Raw genomic sequence first — 26,538 nt, 5'->3', positions numbered from 1 at the left:
CTTATCCTACTCTGTGATTTAAATTAGGCCCACTATCTTTTTCTTGAAGGGCAACTGCCCTTTCCAGGACCTCACCCGGGATGTACACGCGAGTTACTGAATTGGTTCAGTAGCCGAGATGTAGATTAACCTCTTCTGTGCCCATGACGAGATAGTCTCGTCATGGAGCACGGTTGCGCTGTGCCCATGACGAGACTATCTCGTCATGAACCCCGCCCGCTAATGTAACGGCCGGCACAGGAGGGGGAAAGGGCGGGGCACTGGAGGGGTTAAGGATGAAGGTTTGTTGTTCTTAGTTCTTAGGATGGTCTTGTAGTAGATCTTATTTTGCCCCACCAGGAGCAGCCTCCCTGCTGCTCGGCCCATACTCCATCTGACTCTCCACATCCCAGGCTTCCTCACATTCCATGACTTCCCCATCACACCCACATTCCACCCAGCACATTCACACTGGCTGTGCAGCAAGGGCAGAGAAACAGAAAAGATGCATTATACCATAAACCAGATACAACAGGTTCGCAAGGTCATCAGGGTGCAGGATAGGTTTTATGGGAAGTTGCAGGAGGTGTTGATTTCCAGATATAGAAGAAAGAAATAAAGGGCAGACATTTGTAAAGGTGGAGGGGCAGTTGTCATTTCCTTGACTAGGTTATCAGCACAGAGCAGGCGGCTGGTGTGCTGTGGCGGTGGAATATAGCACATTACAACGCGATTAATTACATTGCGTGCTTTTACAACGCGGTCGTTACAACGACCGTGTTGTTAGTACGCGATGCATTTACATCGCAAGTCATTACAATGACTTGCAGTAGGGGACGCGCTGGACTTAGGAATAGTATTATTTACTATTCCTACTCCAGTTTACGCAACAATAATGAAGGTATTGGAATTCATTTCCAATACCTCAGCGCCCCCTACTGCAAGTCATTGTAATGACTTGCGATGTAAATGCATCGCATACTAATAATGCGGTCGTTGTAATGACCACGTTGTAATAGTACTGCAATGTAATGACAGCGTTGTAAACGCTGTTTCCCGTGGCGGTGCAGCACATGGGTGGTGATGCAGTATTGTTGAGGGGGGGTTTCCGGGGTCATTGTTAGGGCTTGTTGTGGAGACTGTATAAACAAATATGTGATTGATGATGGTGGATGTCTCAATGGATTCTGGGATGACGTGGGGTGGGATAATACCGCGTTTGATTGCATTGAACAGTACTTTGCTTTCATCACTGGTGTCAATGACAGTCTTCATACAGTAGTCTGACGTTGATTTGCCAGTGGAGACATCTGCCGCCATTGAAGTCTTTGGTGCGCCAGGGAGAGCTAGGCTTTTGTTCGACCTTCTTGGCATGGATGGGTGTGCATGGATCCCTGAAGCGCCCTTTTTTACCATGATATTACACTCCTGGGTACTCTGGGGGTGAGCTGTTGCTTCTCATATGCAGTGGTCTCCACTCGTGTTATAATGTGTGTCTCCCCTCCTCCCCATTGGTGCAGGGGGGTCCTCTTCTGTGGTCACACTGAGATGACACTAGAGTGGGTGGTCAGTGCCTTTCCATGTGTTTGTCCAGCTCTCTTTGTTTTGTCAGCTCAGATTAACCTCTCTCGTGTCAGCAACATTCCTGGAGTCAACTTTCTCTCTGTCAGCAGCAGGAGCCATTGTTTGGGGTCTGGTGGGCACAGTACGTCATCTCTCTGCCTCACTGCCAGGGGCACGGGCTAGCAGGCATAGTACGTTAGCGCCCCCTCGCTGCCCACGGTACATGCATGGTTTGAGCTGGCGCGCACTGCCAACCAGTGCATTGGGCACTTGTCGAGCGACACTCTCCAGAGTGCTGGATGTTTTACAGATGACTCTCCTGCAAGCACTGGGTATGTAACAGACCACTCTCCTGCAAGCACTGGGTATGTAACAGGCCACTCTCTTGCAAGCACTGGGTATGGAACAGGCCACTCTCCTGCAGGCACTGGGTATGTAACAGACCACTCTCCTGCAGGCACTGGGTATGTAACAGACACTCTCCTGCAAGCACTGGGTATGGAACAGACCACTCTCCTGCAAGCACTGGCCATGGAACAGACCACTCTCCTGCAAGCACTGGGCATGGAACAGGCCACTCTCCTGCAAGCACTGGGTATGAAACAGACCACGCTCTATCGAGAACTGAGTATGGAACAGACCGCTCTCCTGCAAGCTCTGGGTATCTAACAGTCCACTTTCACAGGAGCACTTGGAGTTGGACAGCACACGCTGTGGGGAGTGCCTAATGTTGGATTGAAGACTTCACGAGGAGCTCTGCTCGCTGGACACGTCATCCGCCAGGGAACGTTGGCCTTTGGCCAGAACACCACTGTGGAGCATCTGATGTTGGACACAACACTCTCTGGGGAGCACCATGGGTTTGACATAATTCTTTTGGGAGTATCTCTTTTAGAGAACACTCTCCGAGGAGCACCGGTGTTGAACAGGACTCATCGCCGGAAGCACCAGGTGTTGTACCTGAGATTCCGCCAGCAGCTGGGCCTTCGAGTGCCAGAACTGAGAAAGCACGGATACCCGCAGGTAAGTCAGCTGGCAAACACATGCCTCCTGCTTGGAAAAAAGGTCAATCCAAAGACAATCCTGTGTTCGTATCATTTCAACCACGCTTTGAAACCATGCTTTATATGTTTTTTTCCATTTTCTTAGTTGCCACTTTCAAGAAGCTTTGGTGTACGCGTGCTCAATAACTAATAATAATGATGATCAATGCACCATCCCCAACCAGTGCTTCTAATAAATGACCAACCATTCAGAAAGGTATCCATCTAAAACCAAAAACAAAGGTTAAAAAGTAAATCCATCTAAAAAGGAATTATCTTTTAATGCAGTCTTCCAATAGCCAATCCATAATCAGTGTTTCTTTGTAAGTTACCGGTCATTACTGAGGCTGCCCAATTAATGAGCAACGTTCTATTAATTTATCATTTTAGCAACCAGTTCTTAATCGATGTTTCTAATAAATGACCAATCACTCAATAGTGTCCATTTAATGAAAATCCCTAATCAGCGTTTTCAATAAACAACCAATCAGTCAAGAATAAGTCCATTTAATAAAAATCCTCGATTAATGTATCCTTCCGACAGCTAAAGGTTAATTAAAGTGGGTGGATTTAGCTTAATTTGCAACTGTGAAGTATGCCCCATATGTTACTGAGATCTACATATATGATAAACGACAGGAAAACGTGTTCTTCCTCTTTGGTCATTACCTGTGTCATAAGTAAATAAAAATATGCACAAATGACATTTTATGTTATTCAATGGGGTTGTACGTCATATTCTATAAGTAGTGTTGATGTATGTTAATTGTAATGATGTCAAGTAATCAAACCATAAACATGATTAGGGATTTGTCTAGAGAAGGATCAGTCCTTGGTCAGCTTATAGTCCAATCGATCAATCTATTATCAACGTACCCAGATAAGTAACCCAAAATCAATGTCTATCCAGGTTACCAGCACAACCTGAACAATATAGCTGCCTAACAACCAATCCCATCACTAGATCTCCCTGACAACCAATCTCTGGTGATGTATCTCAATAATGAGCAATACCCAATCAATAGACGCCCCTAATGACCAATCCCTAATTCACTTTCAGAGTTCTTGGCCGTGTCTCACTAACAAACAGTCCCTAAACAACAGACCACATTGATATCCAATCCCCAATCCTTGCATCCCACTACCACACAATCCCCAATCAGTGACAGCCACTCATGAATCCCTGCTCAGTGCATTCCACTGTCCAATCATTACTCACTATAGATTCTCTTAACAATGAATCCATCATCTAAGAGTCTGGCTAACCACCAATCCCTAGCTCCTCTGACTAGTGATCCACCAATCAATGAATCTCTGTACCAAACCATAATCAGTGTACTTCATTATTAAAAAGTCAACAATCAATAGATCCCTTATCAATACATTTTGTTAATGGCAACTACATTATCCCAATAATGAGAAATCCTTGGTTAGTCTATCAAGGCGACTGCAAATCTCTAATCAAAGTATTACTCTAGGTAAAAATGTCTAATTCACTCATTGTTCTTCTGAGCCAATCTATAATCAATCATCAATTCATCATCCTGATAACTAATCCCAAATTAAAATATCCAGCTATTGACCAGTTTCATAACAATGAATCCACGTATGGCCTCGTCCATCATCAATATATAGTGCAATCAACTGAACCATCCTCTGTTTATCTTCTTAATGGGCAATGGCTAATCAATGCATCTTACAAACAATCAATGGATCTCACCAATGCCCAAACAATAGACTGCACGATCGACAAACCCTAATCGATGTTTCTTACAAATAATCAATGGATCTCACTAATGCCCAAACAATAGACTGCATGATCGACAAACCCTAATCGATGTTTCTTACAAACAATCAATGGATATCACCAATGCCCAAACAATAGAGCACATGGTCGACAAACCATGATCGATGGTATCTTACAACCCATCAATGGATCTCACATTTGCCCAAACAATAGACCACACGATCGACAAACCTAGATCGATGTATCTTACGAACAATCAATGGATCTCACAAAAGACCGAGCAATAGACCACTTGATCGACAAACCCTGATCTGTGTATCTCAGTAAGGACCCATCCATAGCCTTACTCTTAACAACTCCCTTATCGTTTATCCAGCTTCCGAAGCTTCTTTATCAAAGTTCAGGTAATATTTAGTTAATTTACCCAGCTGATGTCATAGCCTTCTGCAGTGTACATTTTAATGGCTATCCCTAATCAATACATCCCACAGACAGTCACTTCATAATCAGAATATCACCTAAACAGCAAACAATTACTAACTGATATCCGTAACAAATGATCAATATATCTTATTAATTAGCAACATACGATGTATGCATCTCACTAGTCACCAATATCCAATTTCATCTCCTTATTGCCAATAAGCAATAAAGTAATTTAGTTAATGAGAAAGCCTCAGTAGATGCCTGCCACAAAGAAGCAACCCTTAATCATAAAATGAGTTTAACCACCAATCCCTCTTTAGTGAATATGACTAACAGTCAATTCCCGATTCATAATTTACATTATCAACCAATCGTTTTAGGTTAGTAATGACCAATATCTGCTAACTTCAGCTCACTCACAATCAGTCACTGATCAATTAACTTCAGTCATCTCAGTATCTTACTAATGGGCAACATCAGATCATCTCAACTCACTCACAATCAGTCTCCAATCAATGGTTCGCAGTAATCTCTTTATTTTACTAGTGACCAATATCTATCAATTCAGCACTCCCTTTAATGATTAGCACCTAATCAGTTTAATGAGCAGCCACTGATCCGCATATCCTACTAATTACCAATTTAGAATCAATGTATCGTGCTAGTGAATAATTCCTAATCAAAGGATCTCTTAATACCAAATACCTGATCAGTGGGTTCTACTAAAGATCAGGCGCTAATCAAGGAAGCAGCGCCTGGATACCCTCACAGGTGACATGTAGCGCTCTACAAATCTACTGAGTGATTGATTGATTGAATCTTTTTCATGACGGAGGTTTAATGAGGAAGTCTGCTAATGAGTAATCTCTAATTGGTGCATGTTTATCTAATCACTGCGTGCAGCGCATGCCATATCACTGATCCACGTCCAAGCGCTATATCTCATAGCACTCTTTTTCTGCCCCTAGTGGCCCATTCTCTCTCCCTGAGTGTCTCAATCTCTCTCTACTCTATGTACTCTCACACTCGCTTCAACCTGCCATCACTCAGTGCCTAGCTCCCCCTGCCCCATTCCTTGGTCTCAGTCTCCTCCGTGTCCCCCCAAGGTGTCCGGATCCCCCCACCCTTCCTAGTGCTCCCTGGGTGTCACTCTTGCAAGCCCATTTGGTATGTCTCTCTCGCATGACGTCCATCCTCTCCACATCCTTCCTATGTCTCTCTCTCTCTCTAGGTGTCCCTCACTCCACCTCAACAGCGCTCTCTTCTTAATGTGTCTCACTGGATGTTTCTCTTATGCTAGATGTCTCGCTCCTCATCTCTCCCACCTCTCTCTCTTTCTCTCCCTCTCTCTGTCTCTCTTTCTATCTCTCTCTGTTTCTCTTTCTCTCTCGCTCTGTCTCTCTCTTTCTCTCTCACTCTCTCTCTCTATCACTGTATTTCTCTTTCTCTCGCTCTCTCTTGTCCCTCTCTCTCTCACTGTCTCTCTCTCACTCCTGTCTTTCTCTCTTGTCTCTCTCTCTCTCTTTCGCTTTCTCTGTCCTCCTCTCCTCATTCCCCCTCAATATTCCTGGAGGTCTCTCATTGCCCTCATCCTACCTGGGCATGTTATATGATCTCCATGAGTGTCTCAGTCATTCCCCGTTCGATCTGTTTCTTCTTGAATGTCTCACGCTTCTCTCACTCACCCCGTTTCCTCTCTGTTTATCTTTTTCTCTGCATTTCGCACCCTTCTTGAACGCCTCACTCCCTCTCATTCGTCCGGTTTCTGTGTCTCATTAATCCCTGTCTGGAAGCTACAGCCTCTCTTACTGTGTCACTCCCTCTCCTAAAATGTGTTACTTCTTAAAGCCTCACTCTTTTACCCCTCCCTCCTGTCTGTTTCACTCTGTCAAAGACGTCTCGCCCTCTCTGAATGTCTCTCTTTCTCCCAGCCCTCCTGGTTGCTCCTCTCTCTGTGTGAAGATCTCACCCTCTCTGAATGTCTCTCTCTCTCATCCCTCCTGCGTTCTCCGCTCTCTCTGTGGGTGGAGATATCACCCTCTCTGAACGTATCTCTCTCTCTCTCTCATCCCTCCTGCTTTCTCCGCTCTCTCTGTGGGTGGAGATCTCACCCTCTCTGAATGTCTCTCTCTCTCTCTCATCCCTCCTGCTTTCTCCGCTCTCTCTGTGGGTGGAGATCTCACCCTCTCTGAATGTCTCTCTCTCTCTCTCTCATCCCTCCTGCTTTCTCCGCTCTCTCTGTGGGTGGAGATCTCACCCTCTCTGAACGTCTCTCTCTCTCTCTCTCTCTCTCATCACTCCTGCGTTCTCCGCTCTCTCTGTGGGTGGAGATCTCACCCTCTCTGAACGTCTCTCTCTCTCTCATCCCTCCTGCTTTCTCCTCTCTCTGTGTGAAGATCTTATCCTCTCTGAATGTCTCTCTCTCATCCCTCCTGCTTTCTCCTCTCTCTCTGTGAAGATCTCAACCTCTCTAAATGTCTCTCTCTCTCCCATCACTCCTGGTTTCTCCTCTGTGTGAAGATCTCACCCTCGCTGAATGTCTCCTCTTCAACACCCCGTTCGTCTTCTCCCTCTCTCTCTCTCTCTCTCTCTCTCTCAGTGGAGGTCTCACTCTCTCTGAACTCCACTCCTCCTCTTCTCTCTGACTCTCTCAGCCTGTCTCACCCTCTCTTAATGTCTCCTCTTCTACACTCCATTTCTCTTCTCTCTCTCTATCTCTCTATGTCTCGCTCTTAGTGGAGAGCACACTCTCCCTGAATGTCTCTTTCTCTACACCCCCATTCCTCTTTTCTCTTTCTCTCTGTGGAGGTCTCTCTCATTCTGAACCTTACTCCTCCTGTTCTCTCTAGCTCTCTCTCTCTCTCTGTCTCTGTCTCTGAATGCAGATGTCACTCTCCATGAATGTCTCCCTTTCTACACCCCCATTCTGCCTCTTTCTCTCCGTGGAGGTCTCACTCTCTCTGAACCCCACTCCTCTTCTCTCTCTCTCTCGCTCTCTCTCTGTCTGTCTCTGAATGCAGATGTCTCTCTCCATGAATGTCTCCCTCTCTCGCCGGCAGGTTTCACAGACTGACGAAGCCTGAAGCCGCCCTCCACTCTCACCAATGATTTGCCCCCGGCTCTCTGTCGCCTGGGGCGCTTGACACCTGTGACCAACCCCAAGGGTTGAGCCCCACCCCCCCCCGCCCCTCTACTGGAGCTATGCTGAAGTACACCGCCCCCTGGAGGGTGCTGTTCCCCGGCACGAGGGCAAGGCCACAGGTAAGGCCGAGAAGGCACAATGAGGTACTTACACTTTTGGTAAACTGTGCATCAGTGTGGGAGCTGAGGCCTGGTAAACAAGCATTGGTAATACAACGGTTTCGCATATGTTATGACTAATGAGTTCAATTCAATTCAATTCAGCTTTATTCGGTACAAATTAATGACCATAAAAGCATACACAATCACAGAATCAAAATATACAAAATATGAACGACTTGTAGCAGACATAATAATACATTTAGAACACTATGATTAGTTAAAACAATGATCTTATTTACACACTAAAATTACATTTCAACAGCTAAAAACACATGCTTTTCCTAGAATTGATGCATTTGTTTAAAAAAGTGGCGGTATAAAAACAGACATCCGCAGATTGTAAGTTAAAAATCAATTTCATTGCGTGCTCAACCGTACGTGTTCCGTATTTAACAAACATGGGTTTAAGCAGGACAATACGAAAATTAGAGTACAGCTTACAAAATAGTAAAAAGTGCATTGTGCTCTGCTTGGAAATCCCGTCACATCTACAAGGCCCTGATGGATGTTTTTTCATTATCGGGTGGGCCACCAAGTAGTGCACTATTCCAAATCTGAGTCTGGTTAGCACAAATTTGTGTGTCGGCCTGGTGACAAGGGTTAAGTAGACAGGAAATCCATCCATAGATAAATATCTGTTATAAAACATAACGGTGGACCGAGTACCAGCAATAACAGTTCTCTTCCTCTCAGCATAAGCTAGGAAGACCCTTTTTAACTCAACCTTGGGGATCAATAAAACAGCGTTCGGATCAGTTACAATATTCAGGTTAAAAATATCTGAGAAACACACAATAATGTATTTAATCCAGGGTATTGCTATGGCTTTGTCTAATCGCAAACAGTCCTGGATAATAGACCTAGTAAAGGACTTCTCCTCATTCAACCAAATAGACCGCCAAATCATCAGAGGTCTAAGTGACAAAAGGTCAAGTAGATAATTCACAGATAGTTCCTGATGGCTCAGAGCATTAGAGGCCGATGTGGGTAAACATAAAAGTTTTTATTTATATGCGCAGCAATAACCCCAAATTCCTGCCCCGTACAATGCAATTGATACACATCTCGCCTGATAAATTTTTATCATGTCTCTGGTCCTACGATCCCCAATTTTCTGAGCAAATCTAAAAATTCCGTGTGCATTTCTAGTCATTTTGTTGCGTATGTTATTAAATTCATGTGTCTACTTTTTGTCACTAGAAAAAGTTATACCTAGATAACAGAATTTGTCCACTTGCTGTACTTTTGCGTTGTCAATAAAAAACCCTTTCATTGTATGTTTAGATTTCTTTGGGCCACAGATCATAGTGTACGTTTTGCTTTTGTTAATAACTAATTTTTTGTCGTCAATGAAGGAGGCAAAGCTATCCATCAGTCGTTGTAACCCTATCGGAGTTCTTGACAACAACACAGCATCATCGGCGTATAGTAACACCGGTACAGGAACACCATTGATCATGGGAGCATCTGCATGAACTTCCTTTAAAATAGCATCAATACCATTTATAAATAAAATAAATAAAAGAGGAGCTAAAACACAACCCTGCCTTATACCTCGTTTTACGCTAAAGTTCGGGGTACATTCTCCCTTCCTACCGAAACGTACACATGTTTTTAATCTCTCATACATCCTGGCAAGAAAATAAATTATGCCCTCTGGCGCACCCAATTTCAACAGGGTCGACCACAGAATAGAGTGGTCGACCATGTCGAAAGCGCTGCTTAAATCAGCAAAGCACAAATATATAAGGCCAGGTTTGGCTTCACTATACTTCCCGATCAATAATTCTAAATTAATGCATTGATCGAGCGTACCCCTGCCTTTCCTAAAACCATATTGGCTATCTGCCAAAATACCATCTTGTTCTGCCCATTCTTCCAATCTTACCAGCATAATCCTGCTCATAACTTTTACGGAAGAATCCAGTAATGAAACTGGTCGGTAGTTTTTAGCATCAGACCTGGATCCTTTTTGTATATTGGTACAATAATAGACTCCTCCCAGGTCGGCGGAGGTTCTGTACAAACCGCGGCATTGAAAACAGCAGCCAACAAGGGGCCCCATACTTCCGGTGCTTCCTTGTACACATCACTTGGAACCCCATCCGGGCCTTGGGCCTTTCCTCCCTTGCTTGCCCTAATCCCCCTTTCAACTTCTTCCACAGAGATTTCAAGTGGTAATATAGGCCATCTATATGAGCCAACATTAATATTTTTACCTGAATCAAAGATAGTTGAAAAATGGGTAATCCAACCTTCACAGGAGACATTTGCTGTTAACTCAGGTGTGTTTGTCTCCTTAAGGAATGGAGAGTTGACTGTTGCCCAAAATAACGTGCCATTAGAGAGTTCCGCCGCTAGGTTAAGAGAATCCCAGGCCTGATGCTGAAGAACCATCTTCCTAGCTTTAATGGCATTTTTATACTCTAACCTCAGTATTATTACTAATTTTTTTTTATCCCTAGGCCTTATTGCTAGGGCCTGCTTAAGGTTAGTCAGAGCAGCAGAACAGGTTTGGTCAAACCAAACAAATCCAGGTTTTGTACCACCCCTGTTACCACCTGTGAACTTTGCGTTAATGGCATTGTTGATTCCTATAAAACTAGATAAGACCCGCTCATGATCCAATCTATTTTTTAAAATAAAAACAATGTCTACTAAATTCATCATTATGATGGATGCAGTCAATTCGGATGCTTTTGCGCCTATCCACCTAAGCCTTACCCCATTAGCCCGGTGGGCTTCTATATTTTTAACTGTGGTCCCTGCCTCTCTATCATTCTCCTCCCACAGAGTCATGGTCACTATAATACAGTTGTGGTCACTAGTATCCATTATTTCCATTTCCAGTGGGGCAAAACAGTCGACAATACTAGAAGATACCAACACATGGTCAATCACAGAATTAGAGCGCCAATTCCTGAATGTGGGGACAGGTAAACCATTACTGTCCCTACAGCAATCCAAAATTTCCAAGTCAAGGCACCCCATTAATGTATTCACATTTTCCCCATACATATCGTGACCAAAGTGTGGAACCTCCCATCCAGCATTATTAGTAACCCCACAGGCCTTTGTAGATAATAATTCGCATAATGAGGTATTAAAATCCCCACACCAAATAATATCAAATACAACATTGGAATCCAAACTCAGGGTATCAGTAGCATTGGCCAGATCGGTTATTATTCTGCCCCTGGTGCTATCAAAAATATTGTTATAATAATTGATCAGAAGGATATTACGGCTTTTGCCTTCACGAATCCAGAGCATCTGGACTAAATCACCCACCGGTACATATTTTATCACCAGTATTTGTCGGTGGACCGATACAAGGGTGAGTAAGCCCCCCTTAGCTCTTCCCGGGCCCTCTCCATATGCTGGTAAATTATATGAAACAAATCCTTCGTAGTCAATATTACTTTTGCACCAGGTTTCCTGGAAACATAAAATATCGTACCTATTAATAAAAGTTTCCCATCCAGGATCTCTGCTCTTAGATTTCAGACCAGCTACATTCCAGCACACCAGTCTGGAACATGTACCTATTCTGGCGGTAGTCCCAATGGCAGAACCTCGGACATTTCCCTCAGCGTTGCCAACCCCACTTGTTTGACCCATATTGCATATATTCACAATTCCCTCATGAATATTCTCTGCCTCATTCTGATTAGGCGCATATCCTGAGTCCCTAGATATTATTTCAGGTGCACAGTCATACATATGTTCATCCCCATCGGGTCCCTCCTCCCTTACTAAACATATCTCCGTCTCTTGTATGCGTCAATCATTAGAGTCCAGGGAACTAAGTGCATGAAATCTGTTCTGTGTGGGAATATCAAAATAAGGTTTAGAGGTGGGCGGGTAAGTAGAGATTCTAGTATTATCCCTTCGGTTGGCATTAAGATGATTATAAAAGTAACCTAGTGCTCGGGCACATACATTGACTAATGAGTTATTATCAATCACCATCGGGACGAAGGAAAGAGCTCCCTGACAAGTATCACAAGAGTGGAGAGGATGTGACGGGCGGCCTGAGCTGCTGAATCGAGAGCTGAGGATCCAGGGTCAAGTCTCGGCAGCGCAACATCCTGTGATTCTGGGCAAAACACTTAATCTCTCCGCGTGATAAATTGCGCTATATAAATCTGTTGCAAGACAAACAAGCATTTACAATGCAATGGTCTCGGCATTGGTAAAGTTAGAGCTATTGGCATTGCTCATGACATTATTTTTGTTTATGTTTTTGTTTTTAAAACATTTAACCCCTTCAGTGCCCATGACGAGATGGTCTCGTCATGGGCCGCGGTTGCGCTGTGCCCATGACGAGACCATCTCGTCATGAACTCCGCCCGCTAATAAAAAGCCCGGCACAGGGCGGGGAAAGGGCGGGGCACAGAAGGGGTTAAAGAAACGGCATTGTCATGAGCAATGCCAATAGCTCTAACTTTAACAATGCCGAGACCGTTGCATTGTAAATGCTTGTTTTGTAATACGGGTTGTATATGGTCACTGACTTGCATTGTAATAACTTAGATTTTAAGTGGTAGGTAGTACACAAAGGTGGCGTTCAGTCTGGGTTTTTAGAACACTTACATTGCATTAGTTGATGGTATAAAGTATACCCGATTTTAAATCACAAAATGTATTGTTTTTACGCCACATTGACAATTTTAACAGCCAATCTAACAGCCGCATTGTTGATCGTTCTTTATGCCGTTAGTGTTGACAGTATCTGTTTATTCAGTGCAAGGTGCCTTTGCAATAATTCTACAATTGGACGTGAAATTGATCGAATGTGATTTCTGATGGTCCAATGGAAGTATCCGATCTCTATAGAATTTGTAGTACCTCAGGCCAACACATGGCTGCGTTAAAACCTTTCACTGTCCTGGAATAAATGAAAGGCAACCTTGTGTGAACTTTTTTTATCGGAACTCTATTGTGACTTGCAGCTTTAATGCATTGTTATTTGAACGAAAGATGCTTTTTAAAATAAAAATATTTTGAGATTTGTATTATCGATGAACCGTAGGACTATGATACTTGTTAGCTCAATAAATGGAAATACATAGGAAACTAGGCCGCCAAGCTACAGCCCCAACTATTCAATAAGAAAACAATCAAACAAGCAAAGTGAAAACTCACGGTCCAAAAGTATGGATATTAATTTAACAGGTAAAAATATAAAACTGCTGTCCGTCAATTATCGTACAAACAAGGACGTCAAGAAAGAAATTATCCATACCCGTTATTCTTTTATGACCAAGTTCCTGGACAATGAAAACATGCATTACGATCACCTTACTTTAGAACATTCCGCTGCCTCTAGTAAAAGACCTCTAATTTGCTAAGAGGCTGCGGGGAGTATTAGTCCATGCATCAAATGTCCACTTTAGTACAATGGTCGAAATATGGTCAATAACGGTGGGGCTTTAGTCACGATTTGTGGTGCAGATGTGACACGTGTAAATTTTGCCTCACAACACAAATTAGAGGTTGTGAGAAATCATTAGTTCTCAGCGTTGTATGTCACGGAGATTGTCTTAGACCAACTATGTGTTCTCGGCCGAAATGTAATCTGAAGTTTATAAAACGTAAGGATATTTATAAGCGATGACCAAACAACGTTAAATTAAGACGCTCTAGGAAAAAGTGAAAAGCAGGACGACACTCATTGGCACGCAGAGGTTTTAAATGTATAACAATGACACCTTCCTTTCTCTATAAAGGAAAGTGCTGTTTTATAAATGAAAAATGCAAATGCATATCGCCATGAAAAAGATTATGGGATAATCTACAATGATGGGCAGGCTTTGCATATAACAAAACGAATTCTATGGAGACAGAAGCAACTGATCAACCGCCATAACCTTCCCAAACACCATAGCTCAGCTGCGTAGGCTTTCAAAACACTGCCAAACGCCGTTGCCATAAAAGGTAAGAGGTAGAAAAAAGGGGGGGGGGTGTAGGCCGATGAATCTGCAGTTTGCATCACACTCATTAGAAAACGAACAGTGTACACAAGTGATGCATTTCAGAATTATTCAAAGAGCTCTCATTTAGAGGTCCCTATCAAGATTACAACTAATTTTAAGATTTTGTAGCCAGTCAGATGTTTTGTTTCAACCTTGCCATTTAATAGAAAATTAACTTCCAACGTAGTCCAGTAAAATCATAGAATGTTGCGCTCTGTTGTAATCGAAAGGAAGCTCTATGGCAGCCGCTTTTCGAGGATGCGGGCCTCCTGTGCCAATAAAAAAAAATCCAAATGAGTCATAATCCCCCAAAAGTGCCAGCAGTGCAGAAGAATTGGATGGCGACTAGATCTGAACGTCTAAAAGAGTTACAAAACGGCAGTTGGAGAGTCCTGGGCACAGACCCCAGCCGCACAGTGCTTGTTGGAAGGGCTAATTAGCTGCTTGGGTGAACCGTCACCTGCCCACCCGTGAGCGAACAAACACAAAGAAGTTACCATTATGGCTGCGGACCGCCTCCCCCGAGGTGCGCTCGCCCAGCACGGCCAGAGGCCCTTCAAAAGCCGCCATGTCCAGAATCCGAAAAGAAAGGAAGGGAGGACCCGGTAGGTTGAGCAGAGCACACGCCGAGGAAGGGTTGCGACGTTTCAGGAGGAAGTGACGCAAACACGATAAATCTTGCCCTACGGCCTATCGACATGATAGAAACTAGGTTCTCTCGAAGGGTTAATCCTTAGCAACGACGAAAAAGTCACATGACTAGGTCGTATCCTGCTCTGCGTCAGTGCCTAGTACTTTATAGAACTAAACGGTCGGCTGTAAAAAGGTAGAATAAGCCTATCAAAATTGTTGCCAGTTGCGCATGTTATTCAAACTGAGACCCATAGCATCCGGGAACATGCGCCGACTGGCAGGGGCATACCAACCGTCCTTCACGAACCTCAGCGAAGAGTTGCCGCCACATAAAGCGCCAGGGAAGGGAAGGACTGCCGGTCACTGCAGCATTCAATAGTGGAAACAGAGTACCACGAATGTGTGTAACGCCGCAGCCTTTCTCCGAGGCGAAGCAGAAATGCCTCGGAGAAAGGCAGCGGCGGTTTCGGATTCGGGGGCGTGTTCTCCTCTTGCCATTGGCTGAAAGGAGATAATCAGAAAAGTTGCAAAAAACACGCCCCCGAATCCGAAAAGGACGGGGCCTGATCGGAGAGACAAACCTCTTCTCCAATGGCTGGCCAGCATTCAAGAGGCCAGCCAATGGAGAAGAGGGGAGAAGAGGGGCGGGTTCAAGCCCCTCTTCTCCAAGTCATTAAATCTCCCGACCGAGACTGCGCAAGCGCAGCCTTTGCTAGCCGAGAACTAAAAATGAAATGTTTGTCAGAAAGGGGTTGTAGAAAGATGAGGTGCATTGTTGGTGAGTGCTGGTGAGCAGAGGCGCAACTAGAGCCAAATTTCTGGGGGGGGCTAAGACAAAATTTCGGGGGGGATGGGGCTGAATCTTTTAAGCCATAGGCAGAGTGGAGCTGCAGGGGCTCTTAGAAGGGGTGAAACAACAGCGAGGCCTCATTAACATGCAAATGGTCTTTTAAAGACCTATGAAGTGCTCGGGTGCGGCTGTGTGTGTACACGGGAAGCTGTCTCATCCCGGGCTGCCACACACGACGGGGGGGGGCGGGGCTGAAGCCCTGTGAGTCCAATGGGTGTTGCGCGCCTGCTGGTGAGGGAATTCATGGAGAAGTAGGAAATGGGGGGGGGGGCACCAAAAAAGACTGTGCGACCAGTGCTAGGGCCAGCTCTGGCTGGGAATTTTGGCCCAACCCCCCCCCCCCCCGAAGTTCGGGTCTAGTTGCGCCCCTGTAACTATGCAAATGCTCCTCCCCAAGGCATGAGATCCAGACACTGCAGACAGTGCTTCAATGAGATATAAGCATATCACACTAAACTTCAGAGGTTTGAAAGCCTTGCAATTCTCCTCGCTGTGGTCTGCATGCCTCGCATTGCTCGAAGAATACCTCTCAGTTTTCATCACTGAAACATGGGCCTCATGTTACATGTCCCTCCATGAGGTATGACACACACACATGCATGCCCCCCTCACTCACCAATAGCTGCATGAGAGCCTGAAAAAGCTCATCATTTAGACAGGAACGCATTATTAGACTGCGTAAGTGTGACAATCTGAACTGTTGCATGGGGGGCATAAAAGGCACCCTACGACTCCCTACTTTTCACCCTACAGCACTTTCCATACTGGAGCTTAGGGTGCCATGTTTCACTACAGAGGAGAATGGGTTGAAAAGCACAATAGACTATAAAGTCAGGGCTGGCTGAAGGTGTCACGTGTGACATCGTATTATATGTGCCTTTGTAAAGTGCTTCACCTTCATACCTTTTACAGAGGCTTCCAAGCGCATTCTGGGGTCACCAAGGAGTTATTCTCAATGCCCCAGGTCCAGTGCTTTGAATAAGCAGGTACTGCCCGGCACTGAGTACCTGCACTTCTTAGCACCGCTACAATACATTTAATGGGAGAGTACCGGCAGTTCTCGGGGTTAAGCAGGTACTCTAAATAGTGATTACCTGCACTTCTATATTTCCATTTACAACACTGCCCAGTTCCACTCATGAGCAGTTCCACCAAACCAGGTTTTTCTTTGCATTCTGGTATTTGAATTGCTGGTATTAAAATAGTATCAACTGGACTACAAATCCCAGAATAACCTGCGGCGATAGAAATACTTACCTGTGGAATTGAGAAACTAAAGAGCACGGCTGAACGGACCCCACGTGGTATGATACACATTCCCTTGTCACGCGTGGTTGGGACTGGGAAACCTGTGTGCGGACTCCACCTTCACTAGTTTGTGTGAGTAGTTAAACATTGCAAGAAAGACAATGTACAGCCCCTCCCGCGGTCCACCCCATGGTTTGAAAGGCACAACACGGGATGCCCTAGTTTCGGTGGGGGTGGGTTGGTTGGAAATGATTCGGAATGTCCCAGGCTGGCCCCCAGGTGGATGAAACGCGTGTGACGTCATCGGTAATGGTGGAGGGGTGGGCCTCCAATATAAGCCCCGGGGGGAGCTGGGAGGAATGTGTTTTGGCAGAGAGAACTGCTGCTTCAGGTGAGGTGTATAGCTTCACTTGCGTTGCCATTGTGGGAGCTCAGGAACCTAGTTTAGCAGTTTTTGCTCTCTCATTTTCATCCCTTTTCTTTTTGTTTGATATCTTTCTAATTGGTGTGTTGGTGATGCATTATAGTGACCCGTTTGTTTTTTATTTAACTGGAGGTTCTGTAGATTTAAGGGCCGGTTCTCTAGATGTAAGGGTCGGATCTCTAGATTTAAGGGCCTGTGGAAAAGTAAGTTGTCCTTTCCACCTCTGCCCGCGTGCTTGACTTGTACAGTATGCGATACGCGCGTTATGGTAACCCTACTCCACTTTTCAATGTGTTTGTGTGTGTGTGTGTGTGTGTTTTTGCTGTGTTTTCTGCGAATTTCCATTAATAACGGTTTCCTTTTCTATATTGCAAGGCTTTTTTGGGGGGGGGGGGGGGTGAGAACTTAACACTGAATTTTGGCAATTACTGTACCTTGGTGCCCAGCTCTCCATAACCATACAATGTGGTGACAAATGACCGCCCCCGGTGAACTTTCGTGCTCTCCTCTGGTGCATGAGCGCGGTTTCTTCCGTTCTAACTTCCCATCGGTGGATTTTGCAGGCCTCTGCTCGTAAATGCACAAGATGGGTTACACCTGCTGGTTTGTAAGATATAACCATGTTGCCCTTAAGCACGAGAGCAGATTCTCTATAGTCGGCCTCACGTGTATTTACTACTTAAGTGACAGTAATAAAAGGTGTGCACCTTTTATTCTGCGGTCTTTGAAGGCACTGCTCCCGGTCTGTTTATCCCCCTTCAGTTAGCTGTTTGTGAGTCGTAATTGTTTACTTCTATGGATTCATTAGTTTCCCTCTGGGTGAGGGTATTAAGTGATTCAGGTCACCAGGGACTGCATTGCATTTTAGTGTTGGGGCAGTTAATTACTCAACACACGTGCTAACAAGGACTTGTAATTGGAAAGCCCGGTTCCTAATCTCTGATTCCCCCCCCCCGTACCAAGAGGCCACATTCCCTGACCCCCCACGCACCCCTGCTGCAATAAATGGGGTAGTGGGAGGGGGTGGACATCTACATACCTATAAACGAGACCCCCCGAGGTTCTTTAGGTCTTGTTACTCTCACAACATAATGCATTTGTCCGAGAAGAGTGCAGGAGGCCAAAAGTGACGCAAGCTCTGTACTTTCAGTATCCATCCACGGCCTACACTAAAAGCTAATTCCTTCCTTGAGTGAAACGTCGGCGTTAGATTCAAAGCAGAAACAAGCAGTCAAGAAAGACAGCCATAAAGAGAATAAGAAAGCTTAGACACACCATGTAACAAGCACACCACTGCCTTTCTCCGAGGCGAAGCAGAAATGCCTCGGAGAAACGCAGTGGCGGTTTCGAATTCGGGGGCGTGTTTTCCTTTTCTCTCCTCTTGCCATTGGCTGGATGAGATAATTAGAAAAGTTGGAAAAAACACGCCCCCGAATCCGAAAAGGACGGGGCCTGTTCGGAGTGACGGACCTCTTCTCCAATGGCTGGCCAGCATTCAAGAGGCCAGCCAATGGAGAATAGGGGAGAAGAGGGGCGGGTTCAAGCCCCTCTTCTCCAAGTCATTAAATCTCGGACCGAGACTGCGCAAGCGCAGCCTTCGAGCCGAGACCTAAAAAGCAGGAAGAGGCAAAACTTTATGAAAAAATAGTTCCACCGAAGCGGATGTTAACAGTATTTTGGCTACTGGAAACTGATAAGAGAGGCTGAACAAGCATTGGTAAATGCAGGAAAATATGCTACATCCAATAGAAATAGAGGAAAAGTAAGTGGCAAGCACAGGAACCAATGAAAAGCCAGGAAAGCTAGATGGTGATATGTAAGCTCCTTTTCAAGATACATTAAAAACAATAGATTTCACAAGCACAGCGCAAGTGCCGTGCAGGCAAAATCTAAAAATACTGTTACTCCGTATTTAGTAGAATTCGTAAGTGAAAATGCTTTCTTCGTTTTAAGTAATCCTGAGTCCCGCGGAGTGCGCTGGTATAAGAGGTGTGGTGCTGTGGCCGGAAGTGACGTAGCGCTTCACGCTGCTCTGTTCAGGAGCGTTCCCATGGCGGCACATAGCCCATGTAGTCGCAGCCATGGCGCACTGATCCTTGTTAATGCCTCGGGCCTGTTGGAGTAGGGGCAGCCTGAACCTCACAAAAGGAAGTGAGGTCTTCCCTTGCAGCAACTGACACCCCCAATATCTAGAAGATATGGAAGGGAGGGGTCCTGGCTGTCATATGTGTCCTCATAAGTGCATGTATGAACAGTTTCAACATGTTTCCTTGCAGTAGGTGGCAAGCTTAGGCTGCACTTCCCTCACATACAAAAACCCCTTGTAAAGCACCCCACTGCTTCTTGGAGCTAGATTTGTGCGTTATCAGAAACCAAAGTAAAATAAAGATAATATCAGAGAAGACTGAACCAACCCGCTGTACAAATAGTAGAAATAGCAAAGCTCTTGCCTTTGTCAACGCTTGTTTTTTAGGATGTTTATTAAAAAGGACTGACCTGGGATTTTTCTAAGAGGCCGCTTTCTTCTGAAAGTTAGGAGGGCTGGGGAAGTGTCACTCACATGTCAGGCTGAAGTTGGGCTGTCAGTCGCATGTCACACTCTAGTAGGGTCGGATAAGAGTCACCTGTCAAGCTCAAAGCACATATCAGCTCTGGTAGGGCTGTCGAGTCAGTCACATGTCAGGCTCTGGTAGGGCGGGGGAAGAGTCAGTCACATGTCTGGTCCTGGCAGGGCGGGGGAAGAGTCAGTCACATGTCTGGCCCTGTCAGGGTCTATTAAGGCTGGGGAAGAGTCAGTCACATGTCAGGTAGGGCTGCGGAGGAGTCATTCACACACCAGCCTCTATTAGGACTGGAGAAGAGTTAGTCACATGTCTGGCCCTGGCAGGGCAGGGGAAGAGTCAGTCACATGTCAGGCCTTGGCAGGGCTGGGGAGGAGTCAGTCACATGTCAGGCCTTGGCAGGGCTGGGGAGGAGTCAGTCACGTCAGGCCCTGTCAGAGCTGTGGAAGAGTCAGTCACATGTCTGGCCCTGGCAGGACTGGGGAAGTCAGTCACATGTCAGGCTGAGGTTGGGCTGTCAGTCGCATGTCACACTCTAGTAGGGTCGGATAAGAGTCAGTCACGTGTCAAGCTCAAAGCACATATCAGCTCTGGTAGGACTGTGGAGTCAGTCACATGTCAGGCTCTGGTAGGGCTGTGGAGGCAGTCACATGTCAGGCTCTGATAGGGCTGTGGAGTCAGTCACATGTCAGGCTCTGGTAGGGCGGCGGAGGAGTCATTCACACATCAGCCTCTATTAGGGCTGGAGAAGAGTCAGTTATATGTCAAGCTCTGGTAGGGATAGAGAAGAGTTAGTCACATGTTAGGCCCTGGCAGGGCTGGGGAGAGTCAGTCACATGTCAGGCCCTGGCAGGGCTGGGGAAGAGTCAGTCACATGTCTGGCCCTGGCAGGGCTGGGGAAGAGTCAGTCACATGTCAGGCCCATGTAGGGCTGGGGAAGAGTCAGTCACATGTCAGGCTCATGTAGGGCTGGGGAAAAGTCAGTCACATGTCAGGCTCTGGTAGGGCTGGGGAAGAGTCAGTCACATGTCAGGCTCTGGTAGGACTGGGGAAGAGTCAGTCACATGTCAGGCTCATGTAGGGCTGGGGAAGAGTCAGTCACATGTCAGGCTCTGGCAGGGCTGGGGAACAGTCAGTCACATGTCAGACTCTGGTAGGGCTGGGGAGGAGTCAGTCACATGTCAGGCTCATGTAGGGCTGGGGAAGAGTCAGTCACATGTCAGGCTCTGGTAGGGCTGGGGAAGAGTCAGTCACATGTCAGACTCTGGTAGGGCTGGGGAAGAGTCAGTCACATGTCAGGCTCATGTAGGGCTGGGGAAGAGTCAGTCACATGTCAGGCTCTGGCAGGGCTGGGGAAGAGTCAGTCACATGTCAGGCTCATGTAGGGCTGGGGAAGAGTCAGTCACATGTCAGGCTCTGGCAGGGCTGGGGAAGAGTCAGTCACATGTCACATTCATGTAGGGCTGGTACCGGGCACTGTGCCTCGAGTCACACCTCGCACTGTCTGCTGCAGTGGGAGTGGCCCTTCGTCACTAGGTGTTATTGGCGCGGACTTTGCCTTGCAGAGGCCATTACAGGCGAGGGGCAGTGGAGACGTACCTGTGCTTCCAGTGGAAATCTGCATCTGGCGGGACTGTGGGCAGCAGGGAGCCCAGAGCGGTAAGTGCACAGATCCAGGTGTCATGGCCTGTGGAAGGCAGGCAGCGTCCGAGAGGTCACTGCGGGGGGTAGGCGCTATCAAAGCCATCATATCAGCCATGGCCCGCTGCAGTCCTGGCATCTCAGGCTGGACGGTTCCTATTGGAGCAGAAACAAGTCTCATTAGCATACGCTGGTCTCTGTCTGGAGGGGAATAGTGGGGAAAAAACAATGGACTGAAATGCAATGCCAAGTAAACATCAGCGGTCGAGGTTCACTCAAGCAGACCCCGTATTGCTCTTGGGGTCCTTTTGTTGACAGACTCTGGTTGAAGATAGAAATGTGTGGGGCTCCCTTCAGCTCGGACCCCCCCCCCCCCCCAGCAGACATCTGCATTTAGAATATCTGGAATATCTGTCGTTTTCCAGACCTTTGACTGCTTTGGCCCAAAAATATCATTAAGAAGTGTGCCTTGTTTTGGAATTATGGAGAAGCAAGTCGACCTGTCCTTCCAGAGTGGGCGGGGGTGCAGTGAGAGGTCTTTTCCACATCCTGGAGGCCGCATCTGGGTGTTGGGACTCCTGGTGAAGATTAAAAGCTGCATGGTGTGGTAGGGGAGTTTTTTAGATCTGCCTTGACGGCAGAGCTGCCACCCGACCGTGGGTGCTCACCAGAGAAAGACCTTTAGGCATCAGTTTCAGGAGAGCGGCCAGGCTCCACCCACAGGCTCCGCCGCCTCTTCACAGGTTTTGATTGGGCAGAAGGCGTGTGTCTTCCCTGATGAAGACCCTTTCCACTGCAATGTTTGCCTTGTTATAAACTTTCCACTTAATAAAGGAGCCCGGGATGGCTATGGTGGAAGCCTGCAGTCAACGTTAATTTGTTTATTATGACTAGGGCTTCCCGGTTTTATGGGATTTGTTTTTTTAACATTTCTGTCTGTATTTATCCATATTTCTTTTTTGGCCTCTTATTGGTATTTATCCATATTTATATTGTGTTTCAAGAATAAATGCAGCTGCAAAATGGTATATTTCTGCATTTATATAACTCTTAGACGTGCTCACAAACATGGATGCCTGTCACGTTTTAGGCAACTAAACAGCCACGTATAACAAAAGACTGCACTCACAGGTACATATTAGCATAATTCTACAAATATATGTTAACTTTTGCCTGTATTTCAGGAAATCTCCTCCTGTATTTTATCCTCCATGCTGTCTGCCTGCTCAGCTGTTGCCTAGAATTCATGAAAGACAGCATGAAAAGTTTCTCACAAGAAGCACCATTTTCAGTATTTTTCAGCTATTAAAAATAAATATGGACAGGAAACACATTGTTTTCTGTCTATATTTATTTGTGAAAATCAGTAAAAATGGAAAACCGTAACCCTGAATTATGAAACACTATGACAAAGGCAGTTGGCCAGACTTATTTATAGTGAAAAGCCTATGTCAAAGGCAACAGACCTTTGGGGAGCGTGGCATAGCGAGCCATCATGGCGGACATGTGCTAGGAGAGCTCCGTCTAGCCAGCTTTAAAATCCTACACTGTCCTGCTTTCCCGGTCCACTTCCACGCCGACTGTACTTAGAAGGCGCCAAGAACCGACGATTTCCATTCCTGCCGAGTTCCGGATCGCTCCGTGGCTCGGAACGGGTGCCGTCGTCGGAAGTCTTTGATTGGGCCCGTCCCCACTGGGATCAGGCGGCCTGCGGCGGAGACCGGGGTGCCAGACTGCGCTGGGCCTTGCCGGGGCCGAGAGCTGATATGCTGCCTCGGCGGCTAGGATTGCCCCGGAGCCATCGGAGACGAGGCGGGCGCTCCCGGACCGGCCTCATGCCCGCCGGGGACGGATTGCTGCCGCCCCTCGCCTGCTGAAGTGTGGTGAGTGCGGTCGGTCGGCGGCAATATCGGGTCGCGGAGGGCTGAGGGTTGAACATTGCCGCACCGGGATTGATCCAAGCCGGTGGTAGTGACTCCCCCTGGTTGAGGTCCTGCTGTGCGCTCCTTCCCCCTGTGGCGAGAGGGGCTCACACCGACGATCTATCTGGCCACGTGGGCCCCGGTAGAGGATCGTGGGAGCGGTGCCCCCCCCCCTTGGTGGTGCTCTCTGGTGACCAGAGTGTGCCCTCCTGCTGCCCCCTCTCCCTTGGCTCACACCGGCGGTCTACCGGGCCGCATGGGCCCCGGTGGAGGATCGTGGGAGCGGTGCCCCCCCCCTTGGTGGTGCTCTCTGGTGACCGGAGTGTGCCCTCCTGCTGCCCCTTGTGTGCCATCAATCAGCGGTTGTGTTAAGCTGCGTGGGGTGTCATCTGCCATCTACTCGGGGGAGCGACGGCCATTACATGGGCAGGAATCTGTGGTCTTACCGGTACCTGGCGTGAGGCCTTCTCGGGCCTATCTCCCCACCGCTATCCTCTGGGACCTGTGTTTGGGGTCAGCTGCACTGTGGGGCTGGATTTAGAACACCTGCCTGTGGAGTTTGGGCCAGGCGCCATCCGTGCTCTCTTGGGGTCCCCGTGAGGGACTGAACACCACATATACCTCCTTCCTCCCTTGTGGGGCGGCCGGCTCGCTTCGCGATCGGTCGGGCCGCGTGAGCTCACCACGCGTTCCCCGAGTACCACGTCAAGGCTGCAGTGATGCCATCTCTACCCTGTGGAGACTCTTGAGGGACTATAGTGGGGCTGTCTTGGGGGTCCCCCGCGCTCTCGGCTGGGAGCAGTGCTTAGAGAGGACTGTTGGACTGTGAGTGGGCCCAGTGAGTGGAGTCCTTATTATATGTAGCCCCTGGCTGTGTGTCCCCGAGGTCCCCTTCTCCTCGTCCTCTTGCTAACCGCGTGATCTGCGGCCAGGCCGAATCCACCAGAGAGGACCCCCCTGATGGACACTAGCCTCTTGTATTGGGGTGAATCGACGTAACAATAGAGCTATGCAGCAATCTATCCCCTGGTGGCATTTTGGAGCCCCACAATATCCGGACTATGCTGCACAGGGGGCAGGCACAACACCTTTTGGACTACAGGGGAGTCTCGGACTTGCCATGACGAGGGACCGGTCGGGTGGGGGATCGTCCAAGCAAAGTACAATAGACAAGTTCACGGGGTGTCGGTGGGGATGCCTAGTGATGTACCTGACAATGCCGCCCTCATGGCTGCCATAACTCAGTCGAGAGATGCCCTGGATACCAAGATTGGGGCGGTTGGGTCCGACGTCATGTTGTTACGCCAAGATCTACGCAACGTGGTGGCACAGATTACGGAGACCGAGACAAGGGTTTCTGGGGTGGAAGACGTGGTCGATACCCTGCAGAACCGAGTAGCCTCCCTGGAGACGATCCAACGTGGGCTGGCATCCAGGGTAGAAGACGCTGAAGGGAGGGCCAGGCGCAACAACCTTCGCTTTGTTGGATTCCCGGAGGGGTGTGAGGAGGGTGACATGGAGCGGTTCCTTACCCAGTGGCTTGAGAGTTGGCTCCCTCCGGGGTCACTGTCGAAATGTTTCGTGGTGGAGCACGCCCACAGGGCACTGATCCACAGACTCCCACCTGGTGCCCGCCCGAGACCTTGTATCGCAAAACTACTCAATTACCATGACCGAGACATTATCCTGAAACAGGCTAGGGCCAAGGAACCCCTGATGTTTGACAATACCCGCATCCTAATATTCCCTTTCTATACTAAACTGGTCCAGCAACGACGGCAGTCTTTTATGGCGGCGAAGGCCCGCCTCCGGGAGCTCAAACTTCCCTATGCCTTACTCTTCCCAGCCCAGCTGCGGGTGGTCTACCGATCCCGCACCCATTTTTTCAACTCACCAGTAGAGGTCTTCCAATGGACTGACGAGACGGTGCGTCTTCGCCCGCAATCACCGCCCCGGAGGGACTCTGATTCCTCGTCAAGCGAGATGGTGCGGAAACAACCTACGCAGAAGGGGAACAGACGCTCCAGGTCCAGACGCAGGTCTCAGTCGTGTGGCACCTCATTCCGAGCTGCATCGGCCCAGCGACTGCCTACCTCATCAGACTAATCTTGGGGGCTGCATTATTTCAATAGTTCCTTGATATGTTACCTTGACCGGGGAAGCACAGTTGAGGGCCAATATCCCTGTAAAACAGCAGTTGACGGGGACAGGGCCAGCTGACAATGGACTGTAAGTTGGGGATCTATAGGCGGGCGGGGGGGCCTCCCGTTGGGGTCTGCCACCCACGCTCGCCGGGACAGATACTTAATTGTTTTTGAGGTATAGGGTGGGGGGGTGTGCTGTTGGGATGTTTAGGGGGAAGGGGGTTTTGTTGTTTGATCGCACTGAACTACATTGCTTCAGAGTCAACTTATCCAGACCACATATTCTTGTCTAGACCACATTCGTATCTCAAACCTTCACATGGCGGGGTCCTCTGGTGATAAGCAGGATCCCTCTGGGACCCTTCAAATAATGAGTTGGAATGTCAGGGGGGCGCTAGACAAAATCAAGCGAGCCGCTATATTCAAACAGGCGAAGCGAACGCACAGCAGCTCGTAGATTGCGTAGGGAGTCCCTCATTCAGGTGGAGGCGAAGCAATTTGAGTTGGAATCCCGCAGTAGAGATGGTGCGGATCGGCAGGCTCGCCGTCAACTCCTATTGACGCAGTAGGAATATGCCCATCTTCTTCTAGACGAAGCCTGGCAGGCGTGGCTGGCGACCCGCAGTAGGATCTACCAGTGGGGAGATAAGTCCAGTAAGTTACTACATAGGTTGTGTCAGAGGTTGTTATACTCCCAGGCCCTGCCGGCATTTTAGGCCCGGATGGGTCCTCTCTAACGGACCCCTCCACCATTAGCGAAAGCTTTGCCATGTACTATGCAGACCTCTATGCCCCCAGGGAATGCCTCCCTACAGCTGTAGTTGGTCGTTTCCTCGATGATCTGCCACCTAAGGCCCTTTCTGACTAAGTGAGTGTGGAGCTGGATCTCCCAGTCACGGAGGAGGAACTGGGTGCGGCGCAAGGTGAGATGCAACCTGGAAAGGTCCCGGGACCGAATGGCTTCCCATGTGAATTTTTTTAACGATATTTTCAGCAGCTGGGACCCCACTTTTGTAGAGTGGAGGAGGAGGCCAGGGAGCGGGGTTGTCTGCCTCGCGATTGGAGACACGAGGAGA

General features: G+C 47.6%; 1 protein-coding gene across 6 annotated transcripts in view; it reads left to right on the top strand.

Moving 5' to 3' along the window:
* The first annotated feature begins 1,920 nt into the window (after nucleotides 1–1,920).
* Nucleotides 1,921–26,538, top strand: part of MISP (mitotic spindle positioning) — a 209,595-nt gene continuing 184,977 nt past the window's right edge. For 2 of the 6 annotated variants that reach the window (XM_085639012.1, XM_085639009.1), the window contains exon 1: nucleotides 21,325–21,414. Coding sequence is in view for 1 of the 6 variants with exons in the window: in XM_085639004.1 (XP_085495130.1) it covers nucleotides 7,960–8,019 (60 nt within the window). In the remaining 5 variants the exon portion in view is untranslated. Of the gene's footprint in view, nucleotides 2,566–7,817; nucleotides 8,020–21,324; nucleotides 21,415–26,538 lie in introns of those variants that run through there. The other 4 variants (XM_085639007.1, XM_085639006.1, XM_085639004.1 and 1 more) reach the window with 3 other exon arrangements.

The sequence above is a fragment of the Triturus cristatus genome, chromosome 12 (assembly GCF_964204655.1).
Source record: "Triturus cristatus chromosome 12, aTriCri1.1, whole genome shotgun sequence".
Taxonomy (NCBI): Eukaryota; Metazoa; Chordata; class Amphibia; order Caudata; family Salamandridae; genus Triturus; species Triturus cristatus.
This window is presented reverse-complemented; position numbering and strand designations above follow the sequence as displayed.